At 47.3% G+C, this 16,217-nt stretch overlaps 1 protein-coding gene and 1 long non-coding RNA gene across 3 annotated transcripts in view; one reads left to right on the top strand and one right to left on the bottom strand.

The window, feature by feature from the left end:
- Nucleotides 1-16,217, top strand: part of LOC134948634 (ficolin-2-like) — a 211,847-nt gene that overhangs the window by 16,794 nt on the left and 178,836 nt on the right. For both annotated transcript variants that reach the window (XM_063936735.1, XM_063936736.1), the window contains 2 exons: nucleotides 7,879-7,932; nucleotides 12,125-12,200. In XM_063936735.1, the coding sequence (XP_063792805.1) occupies nucleotides 7,879-7,932; nucleotides 12,125-12,200 (130 nt within the window). The remainder of the gene's footprint in view (nucleotides 1-7,878; nucleotides 7,933-12,124; nucleotides 12,201-16,217) is intronic.
- Nucleotides 1-16,217, bottom strand: part of LOC134948635 (uncharacterized) — a 59,846-nt gene that overhangs the window by 40,499 nt on the left and 3,130 nt on the right. The gene's annotated exons all lie outside the window — the stretch shown is intronic.

The following is a 16,217-nucleotide window of genomic DNA, read 5'->3' as shown; positions in this document are numbered from 1 at the left end:
GGCCGCCGGAGCCTGTCAGAAAATCTTTTCTCTCGAAATGCCGCTTTTCTGAGAGCAAGGTGCACTTTTCTCCAAATGAGTCTGAGATAAGAGGTTAAGGTTAGCGAGGAGACAGAGGAATGTTGAAAAAAAGAATTAGCTCTGGGGTGAAAACCAAAAACTGAAAAGAATGGAGACACATTAGTGGAGGAATGACAAGAATTGTTGTAAGCAAACTCCGCCAAAGGAAGAAACTCGGACCAATCATTCTGGAGTTTGGCTGAGTACAAACGCAAATACTGTTTTAATGATTGATTAACTCGCTCGGTCTGCCCGTTGGATTGGGGATGGTAGCCGGACGTTAAAGACAATTTCATCTTTAATGAGGCACAAAAAGACTTCCAAAATTGTGCAATGAATTGTGGAACCCGATCAGAAACAATATCAGTGGGTAACCCATGAAGTCTGAAAACATGGCGGAGAAACAAAACTGCCAATTCCTGGGCAGATGGCAGTCGGGGAAGAGCAATGAAATGGGCCATCTTGCTAAAACGGTCCACTACCACCCATATGACTCGGAATCCGGCTGACAGAGGGAGGTCTACCACAAAATCCATGGAAATATGAGACCATGGCCTGAGAGGAACATTTAAGGGCATAAGTTGCCCGATGGGCAAGGAACGGGGAACTTTATGCTGTGCACAGACCTGACAAGAAAAAACAAACTCCTTAATGTCTTTAGAAAGACCAGGCCACCATACTGAGCGGGAGACTAATTCCAAAGTCTTAGAGGTCCCCGGATGCCCGGCAACTTTGCTATCATGAAACTCAGTCAAAACAGTAGCTCTCAAAAACTCAGGGACATAAAGACGACCAGCAGGAGTATTTCCAGGAGCTTGATGTTGAAGCTGCTTTAACTGGGTAAATAAATCTTGTGTGAGGCCTGCCCAAATGACTGAAGACGGAAGTATGGGAGTAACAGGACTGTTATTATGAACTGGAAGAAAACTGCGTGACAGGGCATCCGCCTTGGTATTCTTGGAACCTGGCCTGAAGGTGATAATAAACTTGAAACGAGTAAAAAATAAAGCCCAACGAGCCTGCCGGGCATTCAGCCGTTTAGCTGATTCGATGTACTGAAGATTTTTGTGGTCAGTCAATACTGAAATGGTATGTGTTGCTCCCTCAAGCCAATGCCTCCACTCCTCGAAAGCCCATTTAATAGCCAGTAACTCCCGGTTACCAACATCGTAGTTGGATTCAGCGGAAGAGAATTTCCTGGACATAAAGGCACAAGGATGTAATTCTAGAGAGTCCGGATCCTTCTGAGATGGATAGCCCCCACTCCAACCTCCGAGGCATCAACCTCAACAATGAAGGGCAATTCTGGGTTGGGATGTCTGAGGACTGGGGCTGAGACGAAAGCTTGTTTCAAGGCCTGAAATGATAACTCAGCTTCACGTGACCAGTTGGTAGGATCCGCTCCCTTCCTAGTCAGTGCCACAATGGGAGCAACCAGGTCGGAAAAAGAATGAATAAATCTTCTATAATAATTCGCAAACCCTAAAAAGCGCTGAATTGCTTTTAAGTTGGTGGGTTGCGCCCAACTAAGGATGGCTTGGAGCTTCTTTGGTTCCATACAGAATCCCCGAGGGGAAATAATGTACCCTAAAAAGGATACCTCCGTGACATGAAACTCACACTTCTCCAGCTTGGCATAAAGGTGATTTTCACGTAATTTTTGAAGAACCTGACGCACCTGGGTAACATGTTGTTCTATAGAGTCAGAATAGATCAGGATATCGTCTAAGTAAACGACCACGAATCTTCCAAGAAAATCACGGAGCACATCGTTAATGAGATCCTGGAAAACTGCCGGAGCGTTAGACAAGCCGAACGGCATCACCAGATACTCGTAGTGACCCGACTGAGTACTGAACGCCGTTTTCCACTCATCTCCCGACTTGATTCGGATGAGGTTATACGCTCCCCTCAGGTCAATCTTAGAAAAAATCACAGCCGAACGCAGCTGATCAAAGAGGACAGAAATCAGCGGCAGAGGGTAAGTATTTTTAATTGAGATCTTATTCAGAGCTCTAAAGTCAATGCAAGGTCTGAGTGATCCATCTTTCTTCTCCACAAAGAAGAAGCCTGCACTTAAAGGGGATTTAGATGGCCTGATAAATCCTTTCCCTAGGCTCTCCTTAACATACTCATTCATGGCCGCAGTTTCTGGTCCGGACAATGCATATAACCTTCCCTTTGGCAATGTGGCACCAGGAATTAGCTCAATAGCACAATCATAAGGCCGATGGGGAGGCAGAATGTCCGCATTGCCCTTGGAAAATACATCAACAAAGTCCTGGTATTCCACGGGAATGGGTTCAGGAATGGCAGCAGCTATTCTGACGGGAAACGTAATACATTCCTTATTACAGATGGTACCCCATTGTGAGATCTCCCCCGACTGCCAATCAATGATGGGATTATGAAAGGCCAGCCAAGGGTGACCCAGAACCACTGGAACTGCTGGGCAATGGGTAAGGAAAAACTCAATCTTTTCGGAATGAAGAGCTCCTACCGTAAGTAGTACAGGGGGTGTACAGAGGGAAATAACCCCATTGGACAAGGGACTCCCATCTAAACCATGCATGGTGATACACCTACCCAAGGTTAACTGAGGAATACCTAAGGCCTTGGCCCACGTTAAGTCCATAAAGTTCCCTGCAGCTCCACTGTCAACAAAAGCCGACACCGAAGAACTGAGGCTGCCAAAGGAAACTTTAGCTGGGACTAACAGGGAGTTACTCGAGGAGATAAGCTGCAGACCAAAGTGAACCCCCTCACAATTCACTTGGTCGAGGCGTTTCCCGACTTGTTCGGACAATTACGGGCAAAATGTCCCTTACCCCCACAGTACAAACAAAGACCAGAGTTTTGCCTTCTGGCTCTTTCTTCTGGAGACAGCCTGGAGAGACCCATCTTCATGGGCTCCTCTATGTCTTCAGGAATGGAAAATACACAAGGAGTAGACCTGACAGGTGCTCCTTTTTCAGCCCTCCGCTCTCTGAGACGACGATCAATCTTAATAGAAAGCTCCATGAGTTTATCGAGCGTCTCAGGAGCGGGATACTGAAGGAGACTGTCTTTTATAGACTCAGATAAGCCGAGGCGAAACTGACTGCGCAGAGCTGGGTCATTCCAGCCACAGTCGTTCGACCAACGGCGAAACTCTGTACAATAAACCTCTGCAGGATTTCTACCTTGTCTGAGAGCGCGTAACTGACTCTCGGCGGATGCCTCCCTATCAGGGTCATCATACAAAAGCCCTAAAGACCCCAGAAAGGCGTCTACTGACAACAATGCCGGATCCTCTGCTTTTAAACCAAAAGCCCAGGTCTGGGGATCCCCCTGGAGCAAAGAAATAATAATTCCGACCCGCTGAGATTCAGTACCTGAGGAGATTGGTCTTAAACGAAAATAAAGTTTACAGGACTCTTTAAAATTAAAAAACTGCTTCCTATCACCAGAAAAACGGTCAGGCAAGTGCATTTTTGGTTCAGGGACTACCCTCGGGGAAGTTCGTAAAAGATCTTCCTGCGACTTCACCCGAAGGGAAAGATCCTGAACCATTTGAGTAAGTTCTTGAATCTGGCTAACTAGAAGCTGGCCAGGATTTGGCCCTAAACCAGTGGGATTCATGGGGCCGACAATTCTTACAAAACTGAATAAGGGAAAAAATCAAACCCTGTTTAATTTTAAGTTTTGGTTTGGCCGGTAATAATGTTATGATTCCAGCACTCTGGTCTGAGGTGGTCCTATTGCAAGGACCGGAGCACTGGAACGGAATGCTGGGGAAGGGAGCGGGAATAGAAAGTAGCCCTTGGCGCCCTAACTCCGTTGTCTCGCCCGTGTTGTCAGAAATCCCCTGCGAGACTATGGTTGCTTGAGCCCATGGCAGCCGCGTTTGAAGGGCGGATTATGTCTGCCCAACTCCGATGCCCCCTCAGGTCTTAATGGGAGACAAAGGGAAATCCGAGACAGGGTGATAACAAGGGGCCCTCTGACTAAACAACCAGGCCAGGGGCTACAAGCTAACTGACTAAACCTGAGGTATGTGCGGTAACCCGCCAGGGAAAAGGACAACCAAAATCCACTAGTCCGTACTCCTACCCAGCACCGCTGGATACCAGAGTGGATCTGTGGGAGCGGAATCCTCCGCAAAAGCTCCGAAACACAAATAATAAATGACAAATAATAAAGCGGCCCAAGCCGCAACACACGGCTACGCCGTGACTCACGAACTCCACTGGATGTTCAAAAGGTGCTCAGTCAGGACTCCAGGAACAGATGACGACTTCCGAGTACAGGACAACTGAGAACAGGAACGACCGGATACAGCAGGACTGGAAACACTCACAGCAAACAGATTCAGCATGCAGGAAGCTATTACCGGCGTCTGTGAGAAGCCCAGGAAGTGTATTTAACAGGGAGTCCTCCAATCAGCTGTTTGGAGGCTGATTGGATTAGATGCCATACAGCTGCCAAGCTGCATGGCCAGGAAAACAGATATCTATTAATTAAATTGAACCCAGCAACGGGGAAACGCAGTCCGTAAGTGGCGTCCCCGTTGCTAGGGTCCGTGCGGCTCCGTGCGCCCGGCGTCTAGCGTTGCCAGGGAGCCGGCGGCTGTACGCGCACGGCGTCCCTGGTTGCTAGGCGCCGGGCCGCACCGACGAGCGGACCCCGGCGCCTAACACTAAGTTCACAGAGTAGCAAAAGAACCCCAGCAAGTTAAACGACTGACTCCAGTCTTACTGCTAGGTCTGGATTGGCAGAGTGTAGTACCAAATCCCCTGGCCTATTTGCAGTAGGCAACAACAAATACAAAGCTACACAGTACTGGCTAACTTTCAGGAACTGACTAACCAACAAAGATTCAGCAGCATCTGCTTAACCTGAGAAGAGGCCTTATATAGCAGGTGCTGTCCACGCCCCACTCAGACCTCACAGACTGTGAGCACAAAAACCAGCACCGGATCCCCTGCCGTGCACAGAGCCTGTAACCACTGCACAGCAAAAGACCCGAACCGGAGTATCAGCTGCGCTCAGGTTACTCTGCTAGCACTTGTCTCCCGGTTGCCTTGACGACGTGGCAGCACAGGGCAGGAGACCCTAACACATACATCCTGCTGTGTTAATGTTAAAATGTACCCTGCCCTAGCTATGATTATGGAGAATCTCAAATTCTAAAGTAATGGCTGTCCAGACAGACACAACACAGGGGTGCTAGCTTATTTCTGTGGGTTTAAATATATGCCTGGAGGCTGTTTACAAACTGCTGTGCAAAACACGATCATTGTGCACGTCTAATGCGGGCCATACAACTGAGCCGCGATTCCCAGTTCTGCCGATCTGATGCGCCAATAGGTGGATATCGATGATCTGTGATCCATTGGAGAATCAGTAAAATCCATCATGTTAAATATCCCAGTATCTCCGAGCCTGATAATTTTTTGGCCAGAGTTGGTGATTCAACATGTTGGATTTCCCCGACTCAAGCATCGGAGAACGGAGAATTGTCCCGATACTCTGCTGATGTCTGGGCAGCGTTGTACCACTTTACCTCCCTTATGAGTGAGGGGATATCTGTCTTTATTCCCTATGGCACGTTTGTGTGTTTAAGGAGTCTATGTATTAATGATTGCTGCACTGCTGCGATTACTAACAGTCGGTAGTGCAACGGATACAGTATGTTTGAATGAACGTTTCCTGCTATGTACTATAGACAACACACAGGGGCAGGGTTAGCAATAATAACTGACCCTGCGAGTTACACCCCCATCATACCTGACTCCTGCAGGGAATCTGACACCACACACATGCTGTGGGGAAGGGACAGAAAGATCCCGCTCCTACGAAAATCACTTCGTAGGCACAAAGCGGTTTACAACATCTGCTTCTCGGAGTTTAGTACATAGCGGTCAGATCGTAGTCCCTATTGATGATGATGATGATGGGCAGTTGCAGATTTTACTTAGGGGCTGCAGGACTGCATTTCACCCAGGTAAAATGAAATCCGCCACCTCAGCACAGAGTCTGTGACGCCAGATGTAGTCAGAGAGACTGCACTGGCTTCACTGTGACTGACAATGACTTCCTATTGGAAATCCTACCTGCCAGTCACAGACACTGCAGGCTGTCTCATTGGGAGGTGTTTCCACGCCTGGGACTGCCAGACCAGGCTATGAATAGCAGAGCTGGCTTCCTGTAGGAAGCCTCTCTCTGCCTTTTGGTCAGCCCTTGGCGGCTTCTATGGGCTGCAGCTGATGCAGTATATAGAAGACAGGAGATTATGCATGCGTAGTACCGTTGCCGCTACTGCACATACACTGGTCCCGGCATCTGTGAAATGACATTGTACACTATAGATGCCGGGACCCGGCGGCAGGGACAAGAAAGCTGGCCGCCCGACCAGTGGCAGCCCCCCTCCTCCAGGAAGGTAGGAGCCGCCACTGAGAATGGGTACTAGGCTGTACACCGATCGTCTTTTGCAGGAGTTCTCTGTGATTATCCTGCAGTAGGCTATTAGTACATAGCGGTGATACTCGCATTTATGCAAAAACTGTCGCTTTGGCATCATTGTCAGAAACAACACCTTGATAAATAGGCTCCTAAATCTTGACACTGTTTATTACCTATACATAATCAGGGTGCACTGGCTGTATAGCTAGTATAAAGGTGTAGTTAGTGCATTTGTTACAAGTGTTAGGCTTTATATTACATAATGTAAAATGATACAGAAGGTACAGAGGATGCGGACATTGTACCTACGGGAGGGAGAACAGATGTAACACTCTCCTGTCAGCTCCTCTTATCCCCCCTCATGTAACTGCTTCATGCCGTGCTTGGATAAAACCACTACCGACTTACTGTACTGCTTGCACACTATTACTCTGATCTCATTTTACAGTATATTCATTATTAACACTTACCTCTACCGGTACTACACTGGGTACTGTCCATTCCTCTCCACACTGCCCCATCTTCCTATCCTGCCTCTTATCCTACATCACCCTTGCTGTTCCCCTTCTTCCTCTACCTCCCTGCCCAAGAGCCTTACTCACCGCAGCCTACACTGCCGCCACCGCAGCCTACACTACCGCCACCGCAGCCTACACTGCCGCCACCTCAGCCTACACTACCGCCACCGCAGCCTACACTACCGCCACTGCAGCCTACACTAGCGCCACCGCAGCCTACACTGCCGCCACCGCAGCCTACACTGCCGCCACCTCAGCCTACACTACCGCCACCGCAGCCTACACTACCGCCACCGCAGCCTACACTGCCGCCACCTCAGCCTACACTACCGCCACCGCAGCCTACACTACCGCCACCGCAGCCTACACTGCCGCCACCTCAGCCTACACTACCGCCACCGCAGCCTACACTACCGCCACTGCAGCCTACACTAGCGCCACCGCAGCCTACACTAGCGCCATCGCACTCTCTGCACCCTCCTGCCACCTCCACTACTGCACGCTTTGGCCACAAAGCTTAATGTCCCATTACTAACCCACCCTCTAGATAATACACAAGTGCAGGGTCCACTATCGTATGTACAGTGTCATTTGTGTCCACTCTATAGTCCTCGGTTTTCCTGTTGTGTCCCAAGCAGAGTTTTGTCTATGTGCTCTGCAGTTTGCTCTGTTACTTGATACTATACATTTATAATTCTGCTGTGTACCGTGTTCCTGCTGTCATGTATGTACAACTGTGTCGGGCATGGCCATATCAATAATCCATGATGATCGAGTATTGCTTGGAAGTATGTAACTTGTGCGCACATGAAGACACAAGATGAGGACGCTTCCAATGAATCTTTCTTTATTTCAGTATAGAGAACAGACAGTACTACTTGACGAACTATCCAACTTAAAGAACGATCGGGTAAGTGATTAACATCATATTAGTGATTCTTTTTTCACGTGTTTGTCACGTTTGTTCATTCAGTGGCTTTGTACCCGTTGCCTGTAATCACAGTGCGCTAATGGCTGACTCAGGTGTTTTGATGTCTTTGCTGTTTGCCGATGGCTGGAGGACTGCACGAGCGTCAGAGACTCGGTGTGTATGCGCCTCCATACAGCTGTGATATCTGTCCCTGTGTTCCATAAGCTGCAGCATGATTGACATGCTGCTGGCATTTACGGGGCGGCGATGGGGGTGTTGCAGAAAACGGGGGCATGTCTGTTCTGGTTCTGGGCGTACTGAAGCGAATGGCTGCATCCATAGTTTTGCCGGAAATACCAAGTAACCTTAGTGTTACGCAGATGTCCAACATGCTGGCCGATGTTTATACTGTTGATCCGATGCTTCATCTTCTGATGCAGCCAGTGAACTTGAGACGCCACTTTCCGCGTTACACTCAGATCCGCTGTGACTGAAGACGCAGCAGCTGTCCACACTACGCCCACCACTGAGTCAGCCCCTAAATCACTAATTACACAGTGTTGATGCCATTTAAGTAATGCTGGACAATAGCTGAACATGGTGTTACAACTCACCGCTCACATAAACGCTGTGGCTGCATGTCCCTAGAAGAAATGAAGCTGCATATTAGAGCACCTGATAACCATCCTCTGTCTCTGCAGTACATTGTGAGTGCAGGTTGCACCACGTTTCTTTGTCTCACACCCTCTGTTTCTCACTAGCCGCACCCCACAGACTGTGACACAAATGCCTTTATTCCTGGCAGACCACTAATCATGGTGCCTCAGGTGTGCTGTGATGTCTCCGGCATCAGTAATATATTTTTCCTTCACTGCGGATAGCGTCCAACTCTGAAAAAAGGGGCCTAATTCAGAGTTGATCGCAGCAGCAAATTTGTTAGCAGTTGTGCAAAACCATGTGCACTGCAGGTGGGGCAGATGTAACATGTGCAGAGAGAGTTATATTTGGGTGGGGTGTGTTCAAACTGAAATCTAAATTGCAGTGTAAAAATAAAGCAGCCAGCATTTACCCTGCACAGAAACAAAATAAACCACCCAAATCTAACTCTCTCTGCAAATGTTATATCTGCCCCCCCTGCAGTGCACATGGTTTTGCCCAACTGCTAACAAATTTGCTGCTGCGATCAACTCTGAATTACCCCCCAGGTTCTATGTTAGCAGCCACTAGATGTGGTTATGTGGTACACTGACCCCTCATGTCACCTTCAGCACCACATCCTGTTCCTCCTCCTCACAGGCTGAGCCTCTCGCTCCCTGTGTTGCTGCTGTCTGTGTGCACCAGCGCTGATTCCCATCTGTCTGTTGTGCCTAAGCCAGGACGGACATCACCGGCCATGCTATGTGGGGACTGCCAGTTTCTGCTTGCACTTACCTTCTTACTACGCTGTTTTTAACTGCCTGCCATTTTCCAATGTTGCAGAGGACGGGCCCGGGCACTTTGGGGTGAGAGGCCTCTCTCAGTCCCTGAGTATTGGCTGCTCTGGTACTCTGATCTTTGTGCTTTTGGGTGGCCATCTGCTGCACTGTTGCCCTAGGGCACCACCTCTCTGCTTCAGGACTAACAGACTTCTGCGGCTAAATAAGAAGCTAACTTCAGCCTCGTTATTAAGGTCCCTTTTGTATATGGCATTTATTCATCAGTTACATGGCCGCTTGCTCATTCTTGTTTTAGCTTTATGACGTTTTGGCTGCTTATTTTCAGACATTAATACTTAATATTTGTGGGTATCCTGTAAAAATAGGTGCAGGATATCCCGCAAATAATATTTGATAAATAAGTCCCTTAAAGAAAAAGAGGACTCCTCCACCACAGTAAGGTAACTTAAAACTCCATTATCAGTTTAGGTACAATGGGCCTTATTCAGGTCGCATCGCAAACTGATGTGACCGCAATTTCTGAAATAAGGTTGCAGTGTGCATGCGCAGGTGCGCGCGCAGTTAATGCGGTCAGCTTGCATTAACTGCGAACTCCTCTTATTGACAGGCAGAGGTGTTTGCGGGGCGGGTTGCGGGCATTCGCAAATTGTTGCTGGTGCAGCACAGGGAAAACAGGGGCGTATTGGTGTCATTTTCAGGACAGCTGCGTGTCGTTACATCATAGTGTGGGTTGGGTTTGGGTGACCGGCGGTTGTGATACCGCCGGTCACAATACTGACGCCGGGACCTCCGTTGGCAGGGAGGGTCACATAACCGCATCCCCGTAGTGTATACTGTTGTACAGTTCTGTAGGCGTATAGAAAAACTCACCATATAAATGACAAAGGTAGGCGTAAGACAATCTGAACACTGTTGTCCTGTAGTGGTTGCTCAGCAACCAATAGGGGAAGGTAAGTATACTTACCTTCGCCTGCATACTGCAGTCGGTATTCTGACCGCCGGCGAATCAATCCCAACCTATATCCAGTGATGGATGCAGGCGCTTATAGTGGTTGCACTTACCTTTAATGAATTATTATAGAGCTTTGGACTTTCTTTTATCTATCCCGCTGTCCGTCAATGTGATAAGGAATATTTTACTATAACAGCCCATTAATCCAGAACTATAATAAGCATCCCAGACTGGCGAGGCTCTGTAGGGGGATCCAATGACAACCGACCAGCAGCTTCTTCACTGGAGCCACAGCCGGCTATTTTGCTTAATAACAACCTTTTAATCTAACCCCCCCCCCCCCCCCCCCCCCCCCCCATTACAATTTTGGACCTCTGCAAACCTTAATATGGCTGGACTCACCTAGACCCACTTGCACAGTACACTCCCTGCTTTGTTGCATTTCCAATATTCAGCCACCTTTTTATTTCTACTTAAATTCAGTTATACGTTTGCTTTCCCTGTGCTGATACTGCCACCTACTGTCTCCCCACCTCTACTGCACTTTCTCCCTGCAATCTCCCACTGTGATGCACTTCTATGGACTGGCCTGTAACCTATCTAGTGCTCCCTAAATGGCTGCCTCACAAATTGTACTTTCAAGGATGGGATGGGCAACTGTGGATTTGTTAATGCAGTGGTTTTTCTGTTGGCTCACTGATCTTTTTATATTAACTTATCCATTGTGTGTCTTCAGTTCCAAGCATTGCCTGTTCTGCCCTGTGTAATCCTATATAGTGCGCCCAAAATGGCTGCCTCACCTGGATTCCTTTGTTGATAGGATGAATAATCCCAGCTACTGATGACTCAAAATGGCTGTCACACCGTTTGTATTAATTCCTTGGTCTCTGTGTTTCATACAAAGCTAACCAACTATGGCCCTCATTCCGAGTCGTTCGCTCGGTATTTTTCTTCGCATCGCAGCGTTTTTCTGCTTAGTACGCATGCGCAATGTTCGCACTGCGACTGCGCCAAGTAATTTTGCTATGAAGATAGTATTTTTACTCACGGCTTTTTCTTCGCTCCGGCGATCGTAGTGTGATTGACAGGAAATGGGTGTTACTGGGCGGAAACACGGCGTTTTATGGGCGTGTGGATAAAAACGCTACCGTTTCCGGAAAAAACGCGGGAGTGGCTGGAGAAACGGAGGAGTGTCTGGCCGAACGCTGGGTGTGTTTGTGACGTCAAACCAGGAACGACAAGCACTGAACTGATCGCAGATGCCGAGTAAGGTTGAAGCTACTCAGAAACTGCTAAGTAGTTTGTAATCGCAATATTGCGAATACATCGTTCGCAATTTTAAGAAGCTAAGATTCACTCCCAGTAGGCGGCGGCTTAGCGTGTGTAACTCTGCTAAAATCGCCTTGCGAGCGAACAACTCGGAATGAGGGCCTATATTGTGTTCATTGTGTGACTGTATTGTACCTTGTTCCTGCAATCTGTTAAGCGCCTTGAGTCCGATTGGAAAAAGAGCGCTATATAAATAAAATTATTATTATTATTATTACTGCTGAGCCCACCATTAATTGAATCTGCCCCTATGTAGATCACTCCTTCAGTAGTACTGTAGGTATATTAATATAGCAATATAGATAGTAATATACATTTTTGTAAAGTTTTTCAAACTGTGAGCTGTACCTATACGGAATTGTGTCTAGATAGATATAGATGTACTGTACAGTTATTTATATGCTTGCTTCAGAGTAATGGCTGATACCCTTTAATGCACAATAGTAATGTGTTTCTCCTTCTTTTTTTATTATAGAGAGTGTATAAACAATACTGTAATAGCAACATTTACTTCCTCGCAGACATATCTAAAACCCTCAGTGAATGCAAAAGTGAGTACGATTTTTATTTATTTTTCTACAATTTATGTGGCTGGTGTAGAGCGGGCAGCACTCTGTACCCACACCAATTGTATATGGGTTCCACTGCAGTTTTTAGCTAATGAACACAGACTACCTGCGATTGGAGCACCACTGCGGCTTACTGCATCAGCCTCTAAAAGAGTACTGACTGGAAACACAATGCAGATCCTCAGCAATTACTTTCAATCAAGTGCTGGAAATTATTCCACTGGTTGTTGAAGTACATCCGTGTAGATCAGGGGTGAGCAATTATTTCAGCTGAGGGGCCACTTGACACATTCCTGTCAGTATTCAAAGGCTGCACACAAAATAGCAGCTATTCCCCCCCCCCCCCCCCCCCAATGTGCCAACAATATAGGAACATGGCTTCATGTGGAAGGGGCATGGCCAAAAAATAATACAGATTCATATTAGGCTGCACAATAGTCTCCATTATTCAAATTGTGCGACACAGCAGCGCCACTTACACACATTACACCAGGTAGAGCCTCTTTTACACATATAACGCCAGGTAGAGCCCCTGTCACACATTACACCAGGTAGAGACCCATTTTACACATTACGGCAGGTAGAGCTCCCTTTTACACAGTACACCAGGCACAGCTCTCTTTTACACAGTACGCCAGGTAGAGCTCTCTTTTACACATTACATCAGGCAGAGTCCCCTTTTACACAGTACGGCAGGTACAGCCCCCTTTTACACAGTACGGCAGGTACAGCCCCCTTTTACACAGTACTGCAGGTAGAGTCCCATTTTACACAGTACGGATGGTAGAGTCCCCTTTTACACAGTACGGCAGGTAGAGTCCCCTTTTAAACAGTACGGCAGGTAGAGTCCCATTTTACACATTAACATTTTATTTGGGACAATCATTGCACAGCAAGGAAATTATCCAGTGTCTCATAGCCCCTGGGGAAAGGGGAACAGCACTTTATAAAAGTGTGCTCACTTACCACTACGGGACATGCAGAGATAAAGGCAGGCGAAGGAAGCATTGTTGGAGGGCCGTCTGACAGATCTTGCTGCTACTGCTGCCACTAATGGTGGCAATCCTCCATGCTGGTGCTAAACGAGAAGCTAGACCCAGCGAACCTGGACACAATTACCAGCTTCCCACCCTACCCCCAACTCCCCACCCCCTGGACCAAATTACCAGCTTCCCTCCTTGACAATATTACCAGGAACCTCGCTGCAGTATGTCAAGTCCAGAAGAGGATTAACAGACATTGCTATAGCTAGGGTGCTATTTGAAAATGGATATCTTTATCCAATTTCATTAAAAGTTGTAAAAGGTCTACCCAGTGGTGCAAGTAGAAAATATGTCTTATAGGTACTGTGTGCGCGCGCGCTCCAAAAAATGGGTGTGGCCAATGCCACATGGGGCGTGGCCAATGAAAGTGGGGGCGTGATACACATATGGGGGGACCAGATACACATATGACCCCAATAGTGCCAGATACGCATATGACCCCAATAGTGCCAGATACACATTGCCCTCCACAGTGCCAGATACACAAATGCCCCCACACATTTTGTTCCCTCTGCAAAATTGTCCGGATTTCTCTCCTGTGACAGAGATTTTGCCTACAGATGGGATTGTAGCCATTTCCAGCAATGAGGACACTATTTAATATTTAACTTTTTCTCCCGCTGGGTCCACAGGGTATCCACAGGATACATTGGGATATGGTTGAGCGACAGTGGATCTTGCACCAATCAGTCAAAGCTTTCTGGCCTCCCAGCATGGAGTGGGCCCGTCCATATATCCCCGCCTCCTGGCTCAGGCAAATCAGTTTTTTGTTTGGTGCTGCAGGAGCCGGACCATTGTCTAAGGGCTGCTGGTTTTTGGCAGCCGTAAGCTTTTTTATTTTATTTTTATAGTCTTGCTAAGTGATTTTTCTAAACAGCGTCTTATACGTACCTTAGAAAGAGTTGCTTCAACAACTCCCCGCCGGTTCGCGACAACGCTTACCCACGAGTACAGTGCTGTTTTGGCGGGCGTCTGTGTCGGATAAAACTAGCAGGACCAGCAGACGTTACCAGGCTGTGGCCGCACTGTTTGGGGGGAGACTACCAAACAGTCGTTGAAGCGGCTACCACCGAGAGTGCACCAGCGCTAGGTCTTAGGGATCATAGACTCCAGGGGTAGTATGAGGCCGCGATCCCTAAGGTTGATGTCAACAGTCGCCCCTCCCCCTGGTTCATGACCAGTTTCCTCCGAGTCTCCCGCCATGAACTGAATTCCTGCTTCCGACCAAGACGCTGTGTACTAAGGGACCCAGACGCAGCATAGTCAGTTATGTGACTGGTGCGTCAGTGTTCACTTGGGCGTCTGTGTTCACTATAGGTTCATGGAGCAGCGGTGTGCACTTATAGCGTCTGGATATACATTCAGCATTCGCAGCGTTCGATCCTGGAAGCGGGGTAAGTCTCCCTGTATGCCACTCTCCTGAGTACGGGCTATACAGCACTAAGTCTCTATCTCTTTGAGTACGAATAGTTGGATAAGTGCATAATGCATATGAGTTTGATAGTATTACTGTGGTTTCTTTCGCTATGCATCTAAATGCAGTTAAAACAATGTTATAAAGTAATGCTGTAATATGTTTCTCCTACAGTACATACTGTATCTGTAGTTGAGTATGTGCTCATATTGCTTATTATACTTATACTAATGTATAACCTATGACTGACTGCTAGTGTGATTGCTGACTTTGCTATAAATTCTGTCCGTTTTCTCTATTTACTCCAATCCTCCATGCTGGTGCTAAGCAGGGTAGGGTCGAATTGTATGTTACTTTAACACATTTTAAAGTGATTACAGTCACAAATTGTGTATTACACTGTGAAAGTGTCTGATTTATTTATCATGCCTAAGAGCGGCAAAGGTGAGCAGCAGCACCGACACTCATGTCATGTTTGTCATGTAAAGCTGGGTTAACCTCTCAGGATCTGGTTCAAGATGGGTTGTGTGCAAACTGTTTTAGCTTTCACCAAGGTCTCTTGAAAAATTCTAGGCAGAAGCAGGTGCAAGTTGATCCCCCATGGGCTTCACGGACATTATCCAGTATAGCTGAGCGGATAATTCCAACTTCTGTACCAGCGATAGGTTACACTATTAACCCTTATGTGCAGCATTCCACCTGCGGTTTATCATTTCCAGCAGGGGAAGCAGTAGCCTCTCAACAGAAACAGGGTAAAAAAAGCCAGTGGTAAGTAAATCATTTAGACACGAAACAACATCTTCACAGTCTACACATGTTTCAGATGCGGATTCATCAGAGGACGAAGACTCATTACACTCTGGTTCTGCATATAAGGATGAGGAAGAAGGTCTCAGCTCAGTGGACATATCTGAGTTGATTACTGCAATGAAATCCAGTAAGTTTGATCCGGCGTGCAATAGTCTGCTTTCAAGCAGAACACCCAATCTTATTGGGATCATACAGACAAACAGCGAGTACGTCTTTCTGTGACGAGCTGTTCTTTTCACATACACCTTCAAAGCCCTCACAACATCCAAAGACTTTGAAGTAGCAGAGGTGTCGGTGACAACTGGAACCACAATAGGTTGGTTGATATGAAACGCAGAAACCACCTTAGGAAGAAATTGCTGACGAGCTCTGAGTTCAGCTCTATCTTTATGAAACATCAAATAGGGGCTTTTGTGAGACAACTCCCTCGGCTCCGACACACGTCTTGCTGATGCCAAGGCCAACAGTGTGACGGTCTTCCACGTAAGAAACTTTACGTCAACCTCCTGTAAAGGCTCAAACCATTCCGATTGTAGGAACTGCAACACCACATAGAGATTCCAAGATGCCGTAGGAGGCACAAAGGGCGGTTGGATGTGCAGAACCCCCTTCAAAAATGTCTGAACCTCAGGGAGAGAAGCCAATTGTTTCTAGAAGAAAATGGATAAGGCCGAAATCTGGACTTTTATGGAGTCCAAATGTAGGCCCACATCCATACCTGACTGCAGAAAA

The sequence above is a fragment of the Pseudophryne corroboree genome, chromosome 8 (assembly GCF_028390025.1).
Source record: "Pseudophryne corroboree isolate aPseCor3 chromosome 8, aPseCor3.hap2, whole genome shotgun sequence".
Lineage (NCBI taxonomy): Eukaryota > Metazoa > Chordata > Amphibia > Anura > Myobatrachidae > Pseudophryne > Pseudophryne corroboree.
The sequence above is the reverse complement of the archived record's forward strand: the minus strand, read 5'-3'. Positions and strand labels throughout refer to the sequence as shown.